This window comes from Leptodactylus fuscus, chromosome 9 (assembly GCF_031893055.1).
Source record: "Leptodactylus fuscus isolate aLepFus1 chromosome 9, aLepFus1.hap2, whole genome shotgun sequence".
In the NCBI taxonomy this organism is placed as follows: Eukaryota; Metazoa; Chordata; class Amphibia; order Anura; family Leptodactylidae; genus Leptodactylus; species Leptodactylus fuscus.
Window position 1 is genome coordinate 30664792 of NC_134273.1, and position 23098 is coordinate 30687889.

The following is a 23098-nucleotide window of genomic DNA, read 5'->3' on the forward strand; positions in this document are numbered from 1 at the left end:
ATATATAACCGCTTCACCCCTACTGTATACTTCAGTCTTGCCCAAGAGAGTTGTCACTGCGGCGTACGTCGCTAAATAGAATTATATAACTGAAAAGGTAAAAAACGGAGCGAAAAGGAAATGAAAAAAGAAAATGGCAGTGGAAAAACAACAATAAAAAAGAAAAGTTATCATCATTTTACATTGCTTTTCCATTTCCTTTTCATCCCCCTTTTTGCCTTTTGAGTTATACATTCACACTATTGTTCTTCAGTCTGTTGTTCTAATCCATCATAGGTCCTTGATGGTCAGTTTATATTTGTATCCATCAGCATTCACTTTGAGGAAAAACTGAGTAGCTGGTCCACTTTTGCTGTTGTCCTGACGTCATCCGGACATAATCCTCAGCTGCTGCCCTGATATACCTGTGTGATACGCCTACAGGTTGTTGTGTCCCACACAACCTCATCAGGTGAGCAGCCACCTTTCTGCTTACCTCTACTACTGTGGTCTGAATTACTACACTAGGGTTGGCTCGGTGTTCTTCTTCTTCTCTCTTTTATAATAGGGTTAGACAATTTGGGGGGCGGGGCTATGTTACTCACCCAGCTCTGGCGATGAGTTCTGGTAGAGTCCTAGTGAGCAAAACATGGGTCCAGTTATGGCTGCTTATGGTTCTAGGCAACCAGATATCTCTTTCTCCTCCAATTATGGCCCTTCTTGCCAATGGCTAGTTCAACTAGCACTAGCTGTTGACATCAAGTCTGAAGGCCAATTTCAGTGCAACCTGCCCTCCATGTCTTGTATGCTGATTGAAGTTCCAACCCAATGCTGCTCTTGTGTGTGTGATTCTTGACTCTTCTTTTGACCCTGATCTTGACCTCAGCCTTATTCCCTCTGAAAACGTTGCCTCGTACCTTATTGTCTACTCCTGAATCTTGGCTCCATTTCTGACTACACTCCTGTGTTTTTCATTGGCTTGTCAAATTCTTCAACACTCTTCATAGATTCCTTAGACTAGAGATAGCCAGAGTGAAACCATGTATGACTTACAGAATCCACATAGCCATCCATGGACTTTTTCTGGTGAAACTGAATATTCAAATTTACTAATATCTTCAATTTCCAACTTTGGTTTTGTATCAACACAGGAATACCATCACTCACTATCATGGGGCAACCGGATTGTTTGCCCTGTCCAACTGTTTGTCCATTTTTGGAATGGTTTCAGTCATCTATGTGATCCTCAATTATCTAAAGCTTTATTGTGAGTGGACACATAACCTCACAGATGGTTTATAGATGGGGAAAATATTCTGCATAATATGTGAAAGTTGTAAAGATACAAGACAGGAGATGGGTTACAGTGGAAGATGAGTAACAGGCCGGCAGCTGTAGTGTTTGAAGAGATTATAAGCGGGAAGTAGGAGGATGAGAGTCCAGATAAAAGACACATGGAGCAATGAACACGAGAACGTGTTAGGGGGAACATTATTTTTCTTGTAAGATAGGACATACATTGTAATAATTTGTTGGATGTAAATTTGACCTAAAATCCATATTTTATGGAAAATTTCTAGTGAGATGATGTTTGTGTGAAAATTTTTAATGAAAATAAAACACTGAGGACTGGGGATAATTTAGTTTCCATGTAAAAAAAATCCTCAGACAGATTGTGGTACAATGTTACAATGAGGACAAACCATGCTCTTTATAATAGGCGTCCTGGAGTCATGGTCTACGACGAAGCTGGAGCCCATCAGTCAGACAACAATGGGGAGATTAATATATCTGCCACTAATGATGATCCCATGTTGCGTGGGATTTTCAAAATGTTTCTAAGCAGAATGAGTCAATTAGACAATAAAACAAACTCGGAGTTGACACCCTGAGGAAATATGGCAAAGAAGTCAATAACGTGTCTGCCGTGGAGTTCTCTCTGGTTGGGATTTCTTTTGGAAAACATTCATAAATGGACTTAGCAAATGTGGAAGTTTTGAAATTCAGATTTTTATTACCTTCCCTAACCCGAAACTAGGGAGACAGTTTTGTACACGTTTCAATAAATCTTTTAGAAAAAATATGTTACATCTGAAAGCAATTGAAACAAACAAGATGATGTTCTTGTTATGTGCAATCAAGTCGAAAATGCAACCTTGGGATGGCTGTGTTGGATTTCGTCAAGTTAACTTTAGAACTTTTGTGAATTCTGTGTGGTCGGTTCTGTGTTCCATATTGGTTGTTCCTATCGATGAGCATGTAGTAAGATCTATAGAATATTTATGTTAGAAATTAATTAATTCTGATCAAAAACATGTTAATAGTATTGAATATTAAGTATGTCTGATTTCATACAAAAGGGATTAAAATATTCAATTTTTAGAAAAAAAATTGATATGTATAATTGCAGGAAATAAAATTTCATATATCAAAAATTGTCATATTTCTCCTTAAAGGGATATTCCCATCTGGGCAAGTGTTCCCATCTGGACAATAGTCAAGCTCTGTAGTTTGGCTATCCCTGGCAGTCCTATTGAAATGAATTGAGGTTACTATCAGAACAAGGAACAAAACCACCCTGTTCTCCTGATCGGTGAGGATCTGTCCCACACTGATCTGTAACTTATGGTCTATCTTGGGAATCATAAATCTTTTTTTATCCTCTCCAAAAGTCACAGCCTCTCCTCCCATGTGATGAAACGGCATGGGCTGTTCCATGCAGACGGCACACAAACTCCTATCACTGTTACTGCTGATGATTAGACAGGTTCCTGTAACAGGCTTATAATATCAAAGATGACAGTGTAGCCCCCAAATTTATAGTTTTAGAAAAAAATTTTTTTTTAGGAGAACATAGTAAGAATGATAATCACATTTTCGCGTTGTGCAGATGAAGGAGCATGGCTTCCTCTTTGTTGGACTTGCACTCCTCCTGTCTGCCCAAAGCTATTTTAACTATTATAGAGCATGGTTCTGGGTTCTACTTGTCCTGTTTTTTCATTTAAATACCCAAGAGAGGTATGTCTGATCAGTGTAGGGTCTCATCTGCATGAGGTTACCTTGTTGGGGCAGATGGGCTCATAGTTTGATCAAAATGAATGCAAAGAACATCAAATTTATATATATTGATAGACTATAGCTGTAATGCTGTTACATTCTTATTGTTTGCATATTTCTTGGCGCCCTCTACAGATTACTGATGCATTTGTGTTTGGATAGACAGATAGATAGATAGATAGATAGATAGATAGATAGATAGATAGATAGATAGATAGACAGACATCTAATATTAGTTACTGACCTGTACTAAAAGGAATGGAATACACAAAGCTTCCGGGAATTTGCTCAGCAGCTCGGCGATACCACAAGGGAAAGTGGTCAGCATTGTATATACTTTCTCTATCCTCAGATGTGAGGAAATCTCTTGAAACAGAAGGACAATAATACTCATGTTACTCTTTTAATAAAACTAAACATGACCTAAAATAACATACTAAGTAAACGCACAATACAAAAAAAGTAATAAAATCCTCGAAGGAAGTGGATCAGCCTAATTTTTTTTTTTACCAATCAAAATCAGATAGTAAGACATATACATTTTTTTAAAACTTTTTTTGTAATCTTTGACAGATCAGGAAATTCAGTCTATTATTAGACTTTGTGGCCAGAGTGAAAATGGCAGGATTCTATGGTTTTCTTATAATAAAGATAGTGCTATAAGCAGATCACCAAAACATCTTAAAAAGTATGTTTGACATAAAAACTTGATTAAAAATAGGCTATTTTGGATGACAAATTCCCTTTAAATACGCCATTAAGGATACAGAGCAATAAAATAAGATAAAATGATCAATACTAGAGATGAGCGAGTAGTACTAGCTGTTCGAAGTTTAGATTCGATGCAGAACCAGCGTTGGTTGGCAGAATGCTATACATTGCCAATCAACGCTGTTCTTCTCTTACCTTTAGAAGTCTTCTCCCTGCACAGCGTCCCCACGGTGTCTTCCGGCTCTGAATTCACTCTGCCAGGCATCGGGCCTGGGCAGAGCCGACTGCGTATGTCCGCTTGTAGTGCGGGCATGCGCAGTCGGCTCTGCCTAGGCCCGATGCCTAGCAGAGTGAATTCAAGGCCGAAGAGGACGCAGGGACGCTGCGCAGGGAGAAGAATCCAGCCCGACCCTCACTCATGGACTTGGTAAGTAGAATTTGATCGAATGTTGCGTACCCCTGAAACGAGCATTTCCCCCCATAGACTATAATGGGGTTCGAAACCTGTTCGAACAGTCGAACAGAGTGAGGCTATTCGAATCGGATTTCGAACCCCGAACATTTTAGTGTTCGCTCATCTCTAATCAATACCAAATACAGTAAATAAAACCATGGATTTAATTCCACAAGAAAATACAGTCTATCCTTGTTCTGTATATACTGTACAGTCAGGGGTGAACCTTCCTTTTTCGCCACCTGAGGTGGAGGAGGGGGCGGAGCGGAGGGGGGCGTGGCAGAGCGAAGGGGGCGTGGCTTATCAGCATTCGCAGGCAGAGAGCAGGCAGGGAGAGGACCTGCTCTCTGCCTGAGCGTGAGGGGAGGCCGCTGGAGCAGTGCTGTTCCAGCGGCCTCCCCAATCCACCGCTCGGTGCTAAGCCAGTCCAGGACAGCTTGTCCTGGACTGGCTTAGGTAAGCAAAAATGCCGCCCTCCCTGGGGCCCTGGCATAGCGCCGCCTGAAGCGGTCGCTTCAGGTCGCCTCATGGGAGGTACGGCGCTGTGTACAATAGGTGCATGTCTCAGAGGTAGGTACATTTGTAAAAAATATCTAAGTTGGGAATGTCCCTTTAAGTAAGCCTGTGTATGAGAACACAGACAGGTGATACTATGGCCACTTCCAATACTGCTTTAAAAGGCAGGGGTGTTACCAAAGGTGTCCGCAGGTTATGTGCCCAAGATGCTGGGTCCTAAGGAAGGTATCAAGAATCCACTTGGCCCAGGCTCAGGATATCTACATAAAGGGCTAGGGCAGGGAACTAAAGCTTTACCTTGGGTGTAGGAAAGCCAAATCATACAACTGACATTGTTGACATGCTCTTTAAAGTAACAGACCTGGAGATGCAGATTTTTATGGGTATTTTTGGAATCTGTGAAATAATGCTCATGGTTGCTAATGGTAAGACATTGCATCACTTCTATGGCCATAGCCATAGCGCTCATATTGGGAGAGCTGTAATGAAAATATATACCCTATTATAGACTTGCTCATAGACGGTTAGCTTCACATTACCCAAGTGCATCTGTCTTCCTCTCATTTCTTGGGTTGGAGGCATATAAATCATTTCTCTCCATCTGTAGGAATGTGGCCCAGTGACTTGCAGCAGATGGTGAGATAAGCCAAAGCAATACACCACAGAGTCCTATACCACAGAGCGCTGCATTCAAAGCAGCGGCGACGGGAATTCTCCAAACAACCTAACACAAAACTGCTGTGTCTGAGCTCAAGGTCAGGGAGAATAAGCAACGGCTCAGTCTAAACTCAAGAACAGTAAAAACCAAACAAAGAAAGCTGGCATTAAACAGATTAGCTGCAGAGAATTCCTCAAGTGGGCTGCAGCATCTGAAAGCTATAATGTCATACAATTTAGGATATACATTAGGGAATCGGGGCTGTACTTTCCGACCCTCCCATTTGTAGCATAGCTGCTTAGATTTTTAGTTAATTTGCAGTGAACCAGATCAGGCCCTTCTTCTTAAAGGGGGTTTCCAGGTATTAGGATAGGTCATCAATATAAGATTTCTGGTGGTCTGATAGCTGGGACTCTGCCAGCTGGTTGAAGAGGATGCAGTGTTTGGGTAAGTGCTACAGCCTCTTGGGTGAACTTCTTCAGATTCAGTTCGTCTTGGGTTTAGACAAAACGATCCTCCCAATTATGTTGACCCCAAGCGCATGATGTCACAGGAGAGCACCAGACTTCACTGAGGAAGCAGAGACAGAGGGCCAGAGCCCAAGAGGAGGCCAAAAAGAGGTAATGCAAGGCGAGTATAAATGTTTTGTCAAGTTCCCTGGGCCTCTATCTATTATATTCTCTCTTCAGAACCCAGAGTATAAAAATTTACCGCAAAACATATCAGAGACGAATCCCAAATTATTTGGTTCCATCAGAGGCCAACCAATTTAAGAGATTTGAGTCAGATTGTGCAGTTCACCCATCTCTACTCCTCACTAAATACTTAGCAAGGTGCCGTAGATATCGTGCGGGCTTCTTTTTGTGTTGCAGCTCAGCTCCATTCACTTAAATAGGAATAATCTGCTCCTGCACCAAGTTACCAAAGAACATGACAAGCGTCCCTTCAAACAGCAGATCAGTGGGGATCTCGCGTTGGACCCCCACCGATCACAATCATAATCATATACTATAAAGGGGGATTTGGCATTAACAGGGGGGATACTTTGTTGAGGACCTTCATTGCATGGCCAAAGTGAAAAGTAGCTACAAAGAGTGCCTCTTGCTGTGGAGGACCGGCATTACATAGACACTACATTGTTTTGAGTAAGCACCATGTAATACTTAATTTTCCCTATGGTGGTGCTGCAAGAGAACTGAACACTTACTGCACTGACTGACAGGGCGACATTTTCAGAGTCGCTTATTATCAGACCCATCTAACAAGCAAAGATTGTCCAAAGTAGAGAACTCTTTAAGGGGAATGTTTAAAGGGTTTGTTCACTTTGGACAATGCCTGTCTGTTAGAATGGTCTTTAAATACAAAATAGAGATAGTAAATTAAGGAATATGCTAATATTGTTCTATTAACCCAGATACAAGCACAAAGTATTACTTACTTGTAAGTGAGCTGCTCTGGCCCAACAAAAAGATTCACACGAGTAAGTCCAGTGCGTGTTCCCAGGAAAGCAATTTCTACATCTTTGTCTGAATTTCTACATGAAAATTAAGTAAATAGAGAAAACAATTGAAAAAATTTCCATTGTCTCACTTGTGGCAAAATAGGTATCTGGGTTAGATTATTGAACCAGATAGTTCCTGCCCCAGGACTGGTGCAAATGTGAGTGTACTGGTGCTGTGTAGAGTAGGTCCTACGTGAGGGATGGCAGTGTTGGTAAGGTGCTTGGGAACATACTGGTGACATATACGCAAGTAAAATAAATCATATTGATAAATAAATTGCAAATCACAACTGAGTTTCTCCATTAGACAGAAGAGGCAATCGCACATTTATGTTGGTGTTTCATTAATCTCTATGGGACTGCCAAAGAGAGGACAAGCATAGAAGGTAGTCATCTCCAGTAGTCCTATACATTTTATATCAGAATGGCCCACAAAAATCGGACCTACAATCTATTGGTACTTAAACTCTTACCAGAGGTGACCCACTCCTATACAACTAAGCATTCTTTTCCAAGACTTATACTGAAATCCTGACCGTGAGGACTATGTAAGTATGCTATCCTACAGAAATACCCATAGGCACATACCTCCTGTGCCGCTTACACCTCCACAGGTCTCACATATCCTAAGGATAGTCCACCAATATGATATCTTGGGCAATCCCTTTAAATACTTATCTTTAATAAGTGGGGCACATTGTGCCATACATAATGACATACTTACTCTGACTTGTTTAGCGCCAGACTGGTCCAGTAAGCTTCCAGCGGAGCACTGACCACAGCATCAAATAAGACCTCTTGTATAAGCTCCTTGTCACCTGCACCAGAAAGATCCATAGTGAGAACCTAGAAAATACTTACACCTATACCTGTGAGAATAAGGCAAGGTTAGATACTAATCTTCTTATGTATGTATTGTTCATGGCATTCAGTTGTCATTCAGCCAAATCCAACTTGTCTATGGCTCCCTCATTCACCCAGTATATCTTAAAGGGCACCACATCTGTCTACTGGTGTGTCTAGTATTGGTTTAGCTCCATTCCTGTTGATACAGATGCAATACCAGATACAACCTTTGGACATTAGTGTTGAATGAAAACACAAATATATTATCCTAAACCTGGATAAACCCCCATAGGATCTTAAATCCACCATTCCCAGGAAAAGATGTGACAGCTGCTCTTAAACGTATTGTATCACTTAACCACTGAGAACTATATATACACGTGGACAAAATTGTTGGTACCCTTCGTTTAATGAAAGAAAAACCAACAATCGTCACAGAAATACCTTGAATCTGACAAGCTACATGTTGACAAGCCGCAAAGCTTCTGGGAGAATGTCCTATGGACAGATGAGACAAAAATCAAACTTTTTCAGCTCTATGTTCACAGATGGAAAAATGAAGCATATCTTGAAAGTAACACTGTCCCCACTGTGAAACATGGAGGAGGCTCTGTTATGTTCTGGGGCTGCTTTGCTGTATGTGGCACGGGGTATCTTGAATCTGTGCAAGGTTACAATGAAATCTCAAGACTATCAAGGGATTCTAGAGAGAAATGTGCTGCCCAGTGTCAGAAAGCTTGGTCTCCGTCACCAGTCTTGGGTCTCACAACAGGATAATGACCCAAAACACACAGCTAAAAACACCCAAGAATGGCTAAGAGGAAAACATTGGACTATTCTGAAGTGGCCTTCTATGATCCCTGACCTAAATCCTATTGAGCATCTTCGGAAGGATGCTTTTTCATTAAACGAGGGGTACCAACAATTTGTCCACGTACGTATATGCTTTATATTAGCCACAAGTACTATAGGAACCTGTACCCCGGAGACAACCCATTGACTTCTGTTAGAACAGTTTCTTGAACATTGTCTGTGACCTGACCTGTTCAGAGACCATTGTGCAGAGAGGGAGAGGAGGTAAGCTGTGACCATCACCTACAGTGAATGGTGGATCCTGTGTTATCTATATGTTGTACCTTTCACCGCCTCCTCCAACTCCAACACTTTGCATCTATCAATAGGTGTCCTTTGAGGATTCTGGTGCAGTAAAATTTTCTTTCTCTAGTCTACCATTCCTGAGCAATCATTACTGTTAGTTTCAGCACAATTATGTTACTGTCAGGGGGTGGTCCTTATTGTTCTGCTGCTGCCTAGGACCACCCACCTGACAATAGAAAGTAGAATTGTAATGAAACATAGTAGCACTAATTGCCCCGAAATGGTAGTGAGTACAGAAAAAAATTCAACTGTGCCAGAATCATTGGAGAGGCTCCTATTGCTGGATACAAAGTGATGGAACTGGTGGAAGTGGCGAAAGGTCACCATTGTAATCCTGCTAGTGATAATAGCGAGATGACTGCTGAGAAGTGATCTCTACAGAACAGGGAAAGTCAGAGTATTAAGAGGCTTATTGTTATTATCTTTTCTTCTAAAATATAGATAATGACATGGAATAATTCAAAATATATATTCTTTATGGTGTAAAGCTTGACAAACAATTGGTCATTTATAAGAATTGATTTTAGCTAGTATTCTGTACCACTCCATTCACTTCTACAATGGTGAATGATCAGGTCTACCAGGATCTCCAGACTGACCTCTACTGTAGATAGAGCAAGTTACAGGTAAGTCAATGTCAATGTGTAAGACAACTAATGTTCTCCATTGCTCGATTAGCACTCACATTGTAATAATGGCTCTTTTCCTGTGAGGTATTTCTTAATAGCTTTTAGCTGAGTGAGGTGGCGATGTTCTGGGTGAAGGTCAGTATTGCAGTAGGTCCTACAAATGAGAAGCTGTTAGTTGTCCATCAGTATATTATAGATTAAATGACTTCTGTAATATTGACGGTTCTACTTACCACTCATCTGCTAGGGAAACATCAGGATGTTCTAAATCATGTAAACCTGGAACAAGTAACAGAATACAAAATGTATCAATAATTTCCATCATTCTTCACCAAGGTACCAGCAGAAGCATCAGATGCATCATGGAAAACCAAAGCAAGCTGCAGTCAGGAAACATGCAGGTTACATAATGTGGATCAAGTTTTTTCTAAAAAGCTAGGAACTGGAAAAGAGTGAAGAAGTGGAGAGAAGGCATTGAAGAAGAAAACACCTATACAGCTACAGAAGGTCACTGTATTGAACACTATCTTAGTAAATAACTGTACATGCTCGAGTGGGTCCTTTATCATTATTGTCATTGTCATTTTCTCCCCTTGAATGTATTGTACCTTGATGATGATTAGAGATATGGCCTCACCTTCTTCTACAGTGACGTTCCCTCTGAAGAAGTACTTGCCATGTCCTCTTGACAGAACCACTCCTAAGCTGAAAGAGAAAATGTCAACCTAGGCAAAGGATATTACCATATATGTTTTTTGTTCTATGCATACAGTACGTCCAATCCAGAAGTCTCGTAAATAATTTAATGGGAATCAACAGAACTCAGTCCTGCAGATAGAAAGGTTAGGGTCACCTGAATCAAACAGTTTTCCCCTTGTGAATCGCTTCCGTATTGAGGGTTCTAGACAATTCATGCATCCAGGCTTTGAGCTGACCAGTGATATCTAGTTGTCCTTCTCAGGTGAGTGTAACCTATATCTGCAAGGCTGAATTGACATTCTAGGTTCTGGTGACAGACTTCTTTTAAGTAACACAGACATTCCTTTTTATTTAAATATACTTATAGTTGTCTTCTCTTTAATAGAACACACTATACAAAGTATATAGTACAGGCTATGTATGTCACATGTAGTTTAAGACATTACAGTAGGAAATTCCTATCTATTGCCCTTCCAGGACCTTTCACTTTAATTACATCACTGTAGAGTCACATTTCCCTACACACCTCTTGGCAGATAGAGGCATAGCCTTTCATGGACAGGTGTAGGATCTGATTGTCTATCTTTCCGCACATGCCTCACTACATCCAATAGGAAGACAAAAGAGTGCGACACTGGGACAGCTCTCATAATAACTCCTATGGCCCAGTTGGAATGTTTTCTGTTCCCCCACAGCTACTGAATGTCAGGTGGGTGGTCCTGGGCTGGAGCAGACAGCTTGGCATCACCCACCTGACAGTAGATAGCCTAAATAACATATTGGGTGCTAAAACTAACAGCATTGATTGCTTAGGAATGGTAGGGGCTAGGGTAAATATTCCAGAATCAAATGTCTATTAGGGGATGCAATGGGTTGGAGTGGAGAGGAGAAAGATCCCCTTTCAGTCAGTAAGTAGCACAAACCTATTTCTTGTTCTGATAGCTACAATGTATCAGCGTACATAACATTCTTTGGTCTACAGTCCAAACTTTTTATCTTTTTACCTAAATGATTATTTTCACTGGATAAAATTGTAACAAACTCAGTATAAGATCTGTAAGTTTTCAGGATGTCAACAAGAACCATCCCATCTGCTTCTATATCTTGAAAATATTAAGAGATTGAAACACAGATGTCATGAGAATGTTACATAACACTAAGTAACATGATGGTATATACCTAAATGGGGTGCCCTTGATGTCTGTGTAGTAGTAGTCGTTTGTCATCACCAGGACTCTTTTCTTCAAAGGAAAGAAAAAAGACAACATTTTATAGCCTCATATGTGTAAACTGCAATAGAGGAGAACAACTAGGCAAAGACATATATTTGGCCCTTAATTTTAGGATAGGCCATCAATGTCAGACTGCTGGGGGTGGGGGGTACACATACTGATCAGTTGTTTGGAGAGGATGTAGTGTTCAGACAAGTGCTGCGACTTCTTCACTACTTACTAAGCACAGTGTCATACATTGGATACCAGTTGTGTCTGATATTGCAGCTCAGCCCCATTTATGTAGGACTGCTCTACAAACCAGCCATGTGACTAATAAAAATGACATCCCATCCCCTGTGAAGCAGAAGTGGTCACCCAGGTCATGTGTCGCTGCTGCTATAAACAGCTGATCATGAGGGTGCTGAAAGATGGACCCCCCTACCCATCTGATGTTGATGACGTACCCTATGGATAGATCATAAATATTTACTTGGTGGAAAATCCCTTTAAACGGACTATAATATTAATTGACTTTTCACTACTTAGCAAGCATAGCGCCATTCATTTCAACTGGCCTGAGCTACAGAATGGCCACATGACCAATACACGCGTTGGGCGAGGGAATGGATCTCAATATCACAGCCCTGGACAACCCTTTTAAGAACTATATATGATCATACAAATGACAAAGATGCATTATACCCTCTAAGTCCAGACATAAGGATAAGTCATCCATGATTTATCCAAATGTTTTCACTCCTACAACACGTAGACATGATCTATTCATGATATCTAAGACTATATTTTGGCCAACTTGGTTGTAAGATAATGACAGACAACCCTTATATAATGTATAGACCTATATGTATTCATGAGTCCTCAGATGTACATGGGAACCTTACCCCTTTGTCCACCGTCTTCTTTACTTCCATGGAAAATTTTCCGGTTTTTCTATTTACCATTGCGTTTCTCAGCTAGAAATAAAGAAAGGAATCCATGATCGCATTTGACTTAATAAACTGTGTAAAGGAATATGAGCCGGGATGATTATGTAACAAAAATGTGCAAATTCAAACCATACATTCCGACTGCCAGTAACTAAATCAATTTCAACTCAGTCGAGAAGAATGATGATTTGGAAAGGAAACCAGAGACTCAATAACATATATTGGGGACACCCAAGTAGAGGAACTGTGGAACCCCATCACCTCATTGCGGAGGGCCTGTAATCTCCATAGCTCAGTTCCTGTTGATTTGCATACGATTAGATCACATGGAAACGTTTCAAAATGTTCTGCTCTTATAAGTGCCAGTGATATCAGCCATCTGAAACACTTGTAACACTTTAGAGGAATGACTCGGTCTCCGAGACGTATTCTACCGGCTGCGGTTAACGTTGTCAACGGGAGGACCATTTTGGGTGTTGCAAATGAATATACAAAATGGCTTTAAAGGAGACAAATAAGAAAGCCAAGAGGCAACTGATAGAAGACATAGAACTCCTTAAGGACATGAGCATTTTTTTTTAAATTTTGTCTCTTTGCCATTTGGTAGTCAAATTTTTAATTCTCGGTTATTTATATAAGGACTTGTTTTTTATGGTACAGGTAGTGTTTTATCTAAATGACATATTAGTAGTTTTACTCTACTATTTTGGTAAGAAAAAATCACGTCACTGGGTATTTTTGATTTTTTTTATACCTTGATCAGGATTTATTGCATAGGTTGTTGTAAGGGCACAAAATCTGTGAATTTCATCTCATATTTTAAGCCAATTAATATTTATATCTAGAGACTTATAGTATATATGTCTATCTACTATAAGGTGTTTTTGTTTTTTTATCTACAAAAGGTGTTCCCCACCAAAACCTCATAAAACTTTTCAACTCATTTCCTCATCATTGGACAATATTTTTTTTGGAAAAATTAGCTTTTTAGGATTACTCATAGAACCCTGCTAGAGTAGAAGACCTGGTCTTCTTTTACTGTTAGTCAGGACTTGTAGCTTTTCAGGAAGTGCTAAAAAACTACAAATCTTGGCATCCCCTTCTTTCACTTCTGCTTGTGATCTCTTGTCCACCGTCCTACATATGCACAAGGATGTTTTTGCCAACCAAGGAGGGGATAGTTTAAGCTAGGTTCACACTTGCAGTCAAATTTCCATTCTTTGGGTCGGCTTGGGGATCCAAAAAGCGGAAACCCAATCCACTTAAAAAGTGGTTACCCATGGAAACCTGCAGACCCCATAGATTATAATGGGGTCTGCCAGGTTTCCGCCCAGTTTGCACCCAAAAATACATTTTTCAAGTGGAATGGGGTATCCCCGAATTGGATGCAAGTGCAGATGTGAATCCAGGTTACATGCATATGACCGTGGTGGTTCTACAGTCCACACATAGTGACCTGCAAAAAACATGTCAATGTCACCTGCAATCACCAATCTACAAAAAGACTTGTATAAAGCCAGTCCATTTGTCTGTGTCACAAAAATATGCAGACAAAAATAGGACATGCTTCATAATTTACGTACCTTTTCTATGGCCTGACATGCGGCCGCACAAAATACGGTTATGTGCATGTCGCCATGGAAAGGAATGGGTGCATACTTTTATCTGCAGTTGCGCTATGGTCATATGCATGATGCCATAGCTTGTATGCTTGGGATTGTTGAACGAACAGAAGGGGAGTCACATAGGACAATTTTGGCATGTAGGCGGAAACTACACAACTTTTGGATGTCATGTTTGGAGACTGCGATTCCATGCAGTATCAGTACAGTATATTATGACATACTTTCTTGTTATATAAGGGGATTATTGATCTCTAATGTTTCGTCTTTTATTCATTTTTACAAAATAACATACATATAACATAATATACAAACATTAAACCGTATGGATATCATGTTGTTTTATGTTATGGTTCAAGTCTGCACTTCCCTTTAAATGTCTAACTCAAAAACACAGATATCATGGTAAGAATATCAAAAATCACCTTTAACATAAATTCCATGGACATTATTTCTATTATATTCTTAAAGAGTAGAAACCTCTTTTCTCTTAAGCCTGACGCTACCCAACCAAAGATATAATTTGTACACAATAGTCTATTGAAACCCTGTATTCAAGCACAACATGGCTCCAAAGGGTCTATAAAAAGGGACCCTGCAGCCGAAAATCTAAGTCGCAACCGCCATTTACGCTGCGTCTGCACTCTGCTGAATTAACCTTTACCATAAATGTTTCTCCCATTCACAAATGAGATCAATGGCCATTTATTAGCATTTCTTAGCCGCCCTATTATGGGGCTGTGCGTTCCCTCACACCTATAATTTTTCAGTTTCATAATATTTTATGTGCCAGTGCTTAATTATGGACGCCAGCACCATCATTAAAACAGCATGAGAAGCTCTTAGAAATCATCAATTAAAGACACATTGTGTAATGCAATTTTCGAGTACAAAGGAGAAGGTAGTAAAGGCTGAACGTGAGAGCGGCAGAGCGGGGTTTCGGGCACTGCCGAATAAACACAGAAGGCCTTTGTCGACATGAAGAAATGAATTTTCGCTTGCAGATAAACCTGTGTTCTCAGCAAAATACAAGCCGGTTTATGTGCCTTATTTTCAGATTTGGAGTGTAGACCTTTAGAGTAGTGGGTGTTAAGGGGGAAAAAGTGAACGAAAATCCTGGCAGTGGCCCATTATGCTTGACTGAAGACCGTGACAAAGGACAATCAGCCCAGCTATGCATCCCTATAAACTTTAGCTAAGGGTGAAAACTTTTCGTGATGTTTGGTTGGTTTTTGGCACTCAGGTTTTCCTCTACAACTTTCCAGGGCTATGCCTAACCAAGGGGCGTGAATAATCTGACCGAGCAGTACATAGTAGTGTTTTACGCACATCTGGATCATAAAGAGGAGCCTCCGGACCTTGGGACTCCGAACAATCCCGGGAAGCGTGAAACACACTGATTGTTCTGTTTTGCTCATGTTCTACACATTATACATATGGTTAGTTCCATATAAAAATTTTAAGAGAAATTGTAATATTAGTATTTGGTGACATAAAAAGCACTATTTCCTCGTAAATAACACAAAGTGTAACTACACTGCAGTAACTGGATACACAATGTTTACTGGGGGTTTCTCATGTATGTAAATTTAACTATATGACTTTCTGGGTGCGCGACCACCATGTATCAACATGGACCAAAATGAAAAAACGGTTCGATATTGGCCAAATACTCCATGACTTTATAGCACATATATTATTGGAGGGATTTTAAGACAAAAAATATTCCTGGCCAGGGGTGTTAAAAGCTCTCTTGATGCCATTTCAGTTCCAGAATATTCCCAATTGCCTTTTGTTCATGAATTTCAGAAATGTAGCTATTAAATGGAAAATAATTTTTGGAACACCTCCTGACCCTCACAATCTACTGTATATATTTTTAATACAGTCTCATACAACCACCCACTCCACTTTGGCAAGGTTCACAAGGTGGAATGTGAAGAGGAATTTGAGTTGGTTTTCCACCTTAGATTCCTCTCCGGAGCAGGGTTAAAAAAGCTGAAAAAAGAGGCATCTGAAGAAGTCTTCCATTGATAACAACGTAAGGCAGATTTTTTCTGGAATTTGGAGCAGATTTTGTGCTTTAACTGTATACTTTTGTGTTGAAGAGGACCTTTCAACACTGCCGACAAATCCAGCTCTTTGCATCATGTATTAGCTGCTGCTCCACTGAGTCTGGCACAGTTGGAATCTTTTCTGTAGTCCCCACAATTCCTGAGCAATCAATGCTGTTAGTTTTGGTATCTGATGTCTCTGTACTATCAGGAGGGCGGTATCAGGCAGGAGCAGACAAGGGGTGTGATTCTGAGTTCTGACACTGGCTGCCTCTGTTTGGAGCTCTTAGTCACGCCCCCTTGCCTTACACCGAACTTCTGACATTACATTCCTGAAATAGCACATCAGGCATCAAAACTACCTGCACTTTTTGTTCAGGAATGGTGAGGGCTAGAGAAAAAAATTCCAACTGTGCTGGATTCAGTGGAGTGGCACCCATTAACAGATGCTAAGAACTTGAATTTATGGACATTTATGGCCCTTTACTGTGCCCCAATGCTCACAATAATCCCACGTCTGCCACATGTGTTACTTTATGCCATTCTCTTCCTATGGGTCTCATCATTTGAAATGAAGGAGGTATGGGTTTAACCAGCTCTAAAATGATTTAAAGGTGTAGGTGTCACCATCCAAATGTATACTGTATAATACGCCTTCTAAATCATAAAAACAACAAATCCAAATCTCTTTATCTGTTTTATCTGGGTAAGGTTTGGATAACATAAGAACGCTCATCTTCTCTTATGACTCACTATGTAAATCATCTCATGTGGAGACCTGCATGTGAACCTAGATTGGTGCCACTTATCCTATCCTCAAATGTTTCTCCAAATGAACATTTGCAAAGGATTAAAAAGGAATTTTAGCCATGACAAAATACGAAGATTAAAGACGGAGACTCATCTACGGCTAAAGTGATCTAGTACCAGTGACATGTTTAATGCATTCAATTATGCACAATAAGAAGAATTTCTTAAGTATTTCCAAACCACTTTTAAGCATGTCCCCATTGCCAAAATGTGATGCCCTCCTGGTGTACATATTGAACAATACTATGCATTCTTACCTAAGATGATCTTCTCTGAGTCCTAGTAGACAACTGATTTGATAGGCAGCACTCTAGTATATATAACCAGCTTACATGCTATATGGGCAACCTGCCAATCTGTACAGGGACCCTCACATGTAGAGGACTATTGCCATATAAAAAACAGCCTAGGTGTCTATTAGATTGCCAGTAAAGGACTGAAGTAATGAAAAGTACTCACAATTATTGGTGGATTGTTGGAAAGACATAAGGGAGGATGACTCTATTATGAGTTATGGGACAACAGGGGCCCATATATTGTTCTAGCATAGTGGCCCTCATCTGGATCTGCCTCTGACAATATTAAAATGGCTTTCCAATACCTAGGTGGCTTATCAGAGTGATAATCTATCCACAGGATATGAACAGTACCAGACTGGTAGAGGTCCAACACCTATAGCCAAGGCCGATCAACTGATTTGACTACCATTGGAAGCTTCTACACTGGATGGGACCTAGAAGCAGCTCTGTTGCTATTCAAGTAATAGGCACAGAACTACAGCCCCATCCACTGTGGTGGCCCTTGGCTACTGCAGCTCTGATCCTATTGCATTAATATGACCAGAGCTGCTTCTTTCGATTTTATCCAGTGCTTCTGGTGCCCCAAAACAGCTGGATATGGTGATTGGTGTTGAGTTTGGGTGTCAGACTCCTGATGCCCAATACTGTGAATATCCTGACCTATTCTGGGGGCTAGAAATTCTCCTTGAATGGCTTTATCCCAGTCTATTGAAATCCTAACCATCCTATACACTAATCCTTCTCTGAGTATCTTTTGTATGGAGGCCTCCCATGGGGGCACATGTTGTAAAAAAAGGATTGGGCATGTTGTATTTCAATTTGTCTCCCTTACTCTACTGGGATAATCTTGGGAAGATTGAATAAGAAGTGAGGGAATTGGGTCATCAGCTTTCTTGTAGGTTTGGTCAGCCTGCCAGGAAAAAGTGAAGGGCACAACTATGTTTAGGAGTAGGAAAATGGGGAATAGTATTTCCATAATATAGGCCACATAATGCTTTGTGCACATATAGGTTGTACCATACAGTGAACACATAGCAATGTCCAGATAATAGTGCTATATAGTGTCTACGTAATATATATATATATATATATATATATATATATATATATATATATATATATATATCAAACTAGAGGGAGGACCCGGCTTCGCACGGGTATATTGCATTTTATGTTTGTGTACTGGCCCCATAAGAATTGTCCAATTTTGCACTGGTGTATTTTGTATGTGCTTTGTGTGTATGTCCATAAGCGTCATGTGATTATGTGTATCTCATTTTGGATGTCAGTGAAAAACCTGTGATCAGTTGTTATGGATACCTGGAGTAAAGCTGTATCTAATCCTTCCCCGTGTAGTACTGTGTTTAGATGCAAGTGTCTAATTCTTGTTGGTGTGGTACTTTGTGCAGATGCACATATCTAATCCTCCCCATGTGATATTGTGTGAAGAGGCGCGTATCTAATCCTCCAGTAAGTGAAACTGTGTGCAGACGCGCGTATCTAATGACTCTGGCGTGTGGTACTGTGTGCAGATGCGCGTATCTAATCCTCCCCCATGTGGAACTGTGTGCTGAGACGCGTATCTAATTCTCTGGCATGTGGTACTGTATGCAGAGGCCTGTATCTAATCCTCCCCTGTGTGGTATTGTGTGAAGAGGCGCATATCTAATCCTCCCCCGTGGGATACTGTGTGCTGAGACGCGTATCTAATTCTCTGGCTTGTGGTACTGTGTGCAGAGGCATGTATCTAATCCTCCAAAGTGTGATACTGTGTGCACACACGTATCTAATCCTCCCTTGTGTGGTACTGTGTGAAGAGTCGCGTATGTAATCCTACTGCATGTGGTACTGTGTGCAGACGCGTGTATCTAATTCTATGGCGTGTACAACTGTGTGCAGACGCGCGTATCTAATCCTCTGGAGTGTGGAACTGTGTGTAGACGCGCGTATCTAATTCTACGGCATGTGGTACTGTGTGCAGACGCGCGTATCTAATCCTCCCCCATGTGGTACTGTGTGTAGATGCGCGTATCTAATCCTACGGCATGTGGTACTGTGTGCAGACGCGCGTATCTAATCCTATGGCGTGTACAACTGTGTGCAGACGCGCATATCTAATCCTCTGGAGTGTGGAACTGTGTGTAGACGCGCGTATCTAATTCTACGGCATGTGGTACTGTGTGCAGACGCGCGTATCTAATCCTCCCCCATGTGGTACTGTGTGTAGATGCGCGTATCTAATCCTACGGCATGTGGTACTGTGTGCAGACGCGTGTATCTAATCCTATGGCGTGTACAACAGTGTGAAGACACGTGTATCTAATCCTCCCCTGTGTGGTATTATGTGAAGAGGTGCGTATCTAATCCTACAGTGTGTGGAACTGTGTGTAGAAGCATGTATCCAATCCCCCGGCATGTGGTACTGTGTGCAGACGTGCGTATATAATCCTATGGCATGTGGTACTGTGTGTAGATGAGCGTATCTAATCCTCCCCGTGTGATACTGTGTGCTGAGACGCGTATCTAATTCTCTGGCTTGTGGTACTGTGTGCAGAGGCATGTATCTAATCCTCCAAAGTGTGGTACTGTGTGCACACACACATATCTAATCCTCCCCTGTGTGGTATTGTGTGAAGAGGCGTGTATCTAATCCTTTGGCGTGTGGAACTGTGTGTAGACGCGCGTATCTAATCCTACTGCATGTGGTACTGTGTGAAGACGTGTGTATCTAATCCTATGGCGTGTACAACTGTGTGAAGACACGTGTATCTAATCCTCCCCTGTGTGGTATTGTGTGAAGAGGTGCGTATCTAATCCTACAGTGTGTGGAACTGTGTGTAGACGCATGTATCCAATCCCCCAGCATGTGGTACTGTGTGCAGACGCGCGTATATAATCCTATGGCATGTGGTACTGTGTGTAGACGCGCGTATCTAATCCTCCCCCATGTGGTACTGTGTGCTGAGACGTGTATCTAATTCTCTGGCTTGTGGTACTGTGTGCAGAGGCATGTATCTCATCCTCCAAAGTGTGGTACTGTGTGCACACACACGTATCTAATCTTTCCCTGTGTGGTATTGTGTGAAGAGGCGCGTATCTAATCCTTCGGCGTGTGGAACTGTGTGTAGACGCACGTATCTAATCCTACTGCATGTGGTACTGTGTGAAGACGCGTGTATCTAATCCTATGGCGTGTACAACTGTGTGCAGACGCACGTATCTAATCCTCTGGAGTGTGGAACTGTGTGAAGACGCGTGTATCTAATCCTATGGCGTGTACAAATGTGTGCAGACGCGCGTATCTAATCCTCTGGAGTGTGGAACTGTGTGTAGACGCCTGTATCTAATCCTTCGTTATGTGGAACCGTGTGCAGACGCGTGTATCAAATCCTTCAGTGTGTGGAACTGTGTGCAGAAGTGCGTATTTAATTCTCTGGTTTGTGGGACTGTGTGCAGACCCGTGTATCTAATCCTCTGGTGTGTGATACTGTGTGCTGATCTGTGTATCTAATCCTCTGATGCGTGTATCTCAGTTTGGATATCAGTGTTGTATTGTGCATGTGGAGTGACCGTGTGTATTGCAGTTGGAATATGAGTGAAAGTCTTGCAGGTTTGTATTGGCTAAGGGGGGGGGGGCACTGTGTTTGAAATGCTGTATCTCAGCAACGGTACGTCCGAGCGAGTTGGAGTTTCGTCTTAAACCTTCCCGGATATCTGAAGTATCTCTGTGCCAAATTTGGTGAGGATCGGTCCAGTCGTTTGGTTCGCATTAGAGCACAGACAGACAGACAGACAGATAGACAGACAGACAGAAATTCATTTTTATAATATAGGGAGATAGACAAAATCAGGACAGGTATTTAACAAGATAGATTGTATTACTATTAGATTATCATTACAAGTCTACAAACAGTACAATTTTTAAGCTATGGTTCAGCAATTTTTGGCCGCACAGGTTTTTGTCAATGTGAACGCTGCGTAACATTTTGAGCTTGTGGACTCACACAGCTTGAGAAGCAATGCCAACTCCAGATGCCTCCAACTATATTTTTCCTCAAACATTTTCACCCCATAAAATCTTTTTAATATGATCTCAGAGACCTCGCAGCGGTGAGTAGTCCTCAAGGAAAAGTTCCAGAACTTTGGAGACTAATGTAACAAGACTTTCTTGAGGTTTGTTTTAGCCATGTACAGTACAGAGCTACAGTATATTCACAGCATGCATGAGTGCAGGATCTCATGGAACATGGGAACAAAGACGGTCGGAGAAAATGAAGGAAATGAATAAACATACAGGGACAAAGCTTAGTTGTCCTGCCACCAAACAACAGTAAAGGCTAGATAGAGGGCTCTACTGAGCCCAAAGGGAGGTGAGATTTTTTTTTTTTTTTAATGCAATCACGGCCAAATTGACACTAAAATGTTTAGTCTTCACTGTTACAAGACTTTTCCACTATATGTAACTTACTCTATGTGTAAGTGAAGCATAGCTACAATTAGGGTCTGTACACACGGCGGAAACCTTTTCCACCTTGTGAATCCTTTGTGCGGCCAGCTGCGACTTGATGCCTGAATAAATAGGCCTAATCTGGAGTTGAATCTCTAGATGCAGACGCCGTGGCTGACTCAGCCGCAGAATCCACGGCAAGATAGGGGATGTCGCTTTTTTGTCCCGCTAGGTGAAAAAAATCGCTAGCTGGAAAAAAAAAGCAAGGGCCTCCCATTGAAATGAATGGGTGGTCTTTTTGCAGGCAGATTTTGAGGCGGATTCCACGTCAAAATGCACCTGCAAAAAATTCTGTGTGAACTGACCCTCCAACAACAACTTATCATAAATGAGCAGTACAAGAAAATATAAGAGAAAAATGCTTCTTTCTCCATTTATCAGACTGCTTTCCTCCCCCTCCCTTCACTCAGTCCTTTATCACTATTATCTCTAATACAACCTATAGTCAGAGGCTGGAGAGAGAAAGGTCAGAGAGAGAGGCAGAAGATTTCCGACAGGGATGCCATGACAAAGGACATAGCTATAGTGGATGCAGAGGTATCAGTTGCTACCTGGATCGGGAGCCTGAGGGCGTCCCCAAAGGTCATTAAGGTATTTCAATATTCTAAATGGTGCAAGAGAGGTAAGGGCTCCATTACAAAGTTTGTATTGGGCCCCAGGAGATTCAAGTAATGATGCTTCTACATCTGCATGTAATGAGCAGCGGATCCTGGGCCTGCTGTGCTACCAAAATGATTTGGATTAGGGCCACTTCTAAGGATACTGTCCCAGCAGAGTCCCTGGATTTCACCCTATAGCCATCATATGGGTATCTGGTCTTTGCTGTGGGACGTCCATCAGGCCGCTACCGTCAGACATGGTTCCAGGTTGGTTGCAGCTGACCAGGCGGGTCATAACTATGGTGCAGAGCACCATAGAAAACACATAATGTGGGGGCCACACGGTGGCTCAGTGGTTAGCACTGCAGCCTTGCAGCGCTGGAGTCCTGGTGTTCAAATCCCGCCAAGGGCAAAAAAACCATCTGCAAGGAGTTTGTATGTTCTCCCCGTGTTTGCATGGATTTCCATCCCATATTTCAAAAAAGACATACTGATAGGGGAAAATGTACATTGTGAGCTCTATGTGGGGCTCACAATCTACATTAAAAAAAAAAAAAGAAAAAAGAAAACACATAATGTGAAACAGGACAGATAACAATTATATAAGTCGGATCTAACACAGGAATAAAGAAGGACTTTATCACAGGTAGCAGAGGTATTGTAGAAAGCATAACACAGTTATCAGGAACAGAAGCCAATGGTCACTGGTGGAAGGGAAAGAAGCCATAGGCCAACATGTAACAGATACCGAAGCCTAAGGCCAACAAGTAGCAGATACAGAAGCCTAAGGCCAATAAGTAACAGATACCGAAGCCTAAGGCCAACAAGTAGCAGATAC

At 41.4% G+C, this 23098-nt stretch overlaps 1 protein-coding gene across 2 annotated transcripts in view; it reads right to left on the reverse strand.

Moving 5' to 3' along the window:
• Window positions 1-23098, reverse strand: part of CACNA2D3 (calcium voltage-gated channel auxiliary subunit alpha2delta 3) — a 662271-nt gene that overhangs the window by 144833 nt on the left and 494340 nt on the right. For both annotated transcript variants that reach the window (XM_075287892.1, XM_075287891.1), the window contains 8 exons: window positions 12325-12396; window positions 11388-11449; window positions 10147-10214; window positions 9743-9788; window positions 9566-9663; window positions 7601-7694; window positions 6814-6909; window positions 3281-3402 (listed from right to left, as the gene is read on the reverse strand). In XM_075287892.1, the coding sequence (XP_075143993.1) occupies window positions 3281-3402; window positions 6814-6909; window positions 7601-7694; window positions 9566-9663; window positions 9743-9788; window positions 10147-10214; window positions 11388-11449; window positions 12325-12396 (658 nt within the window). The remainder of the gene's footprint in view (window positions 1-3280; window positions 3403-6813; window positions 6910-7600; window positions 7695-9565; window positions 9664-9742; window positions 9789-10146; window positions 10215-11387; window positions 11450-12324; window positions 12397-23098) is intronic.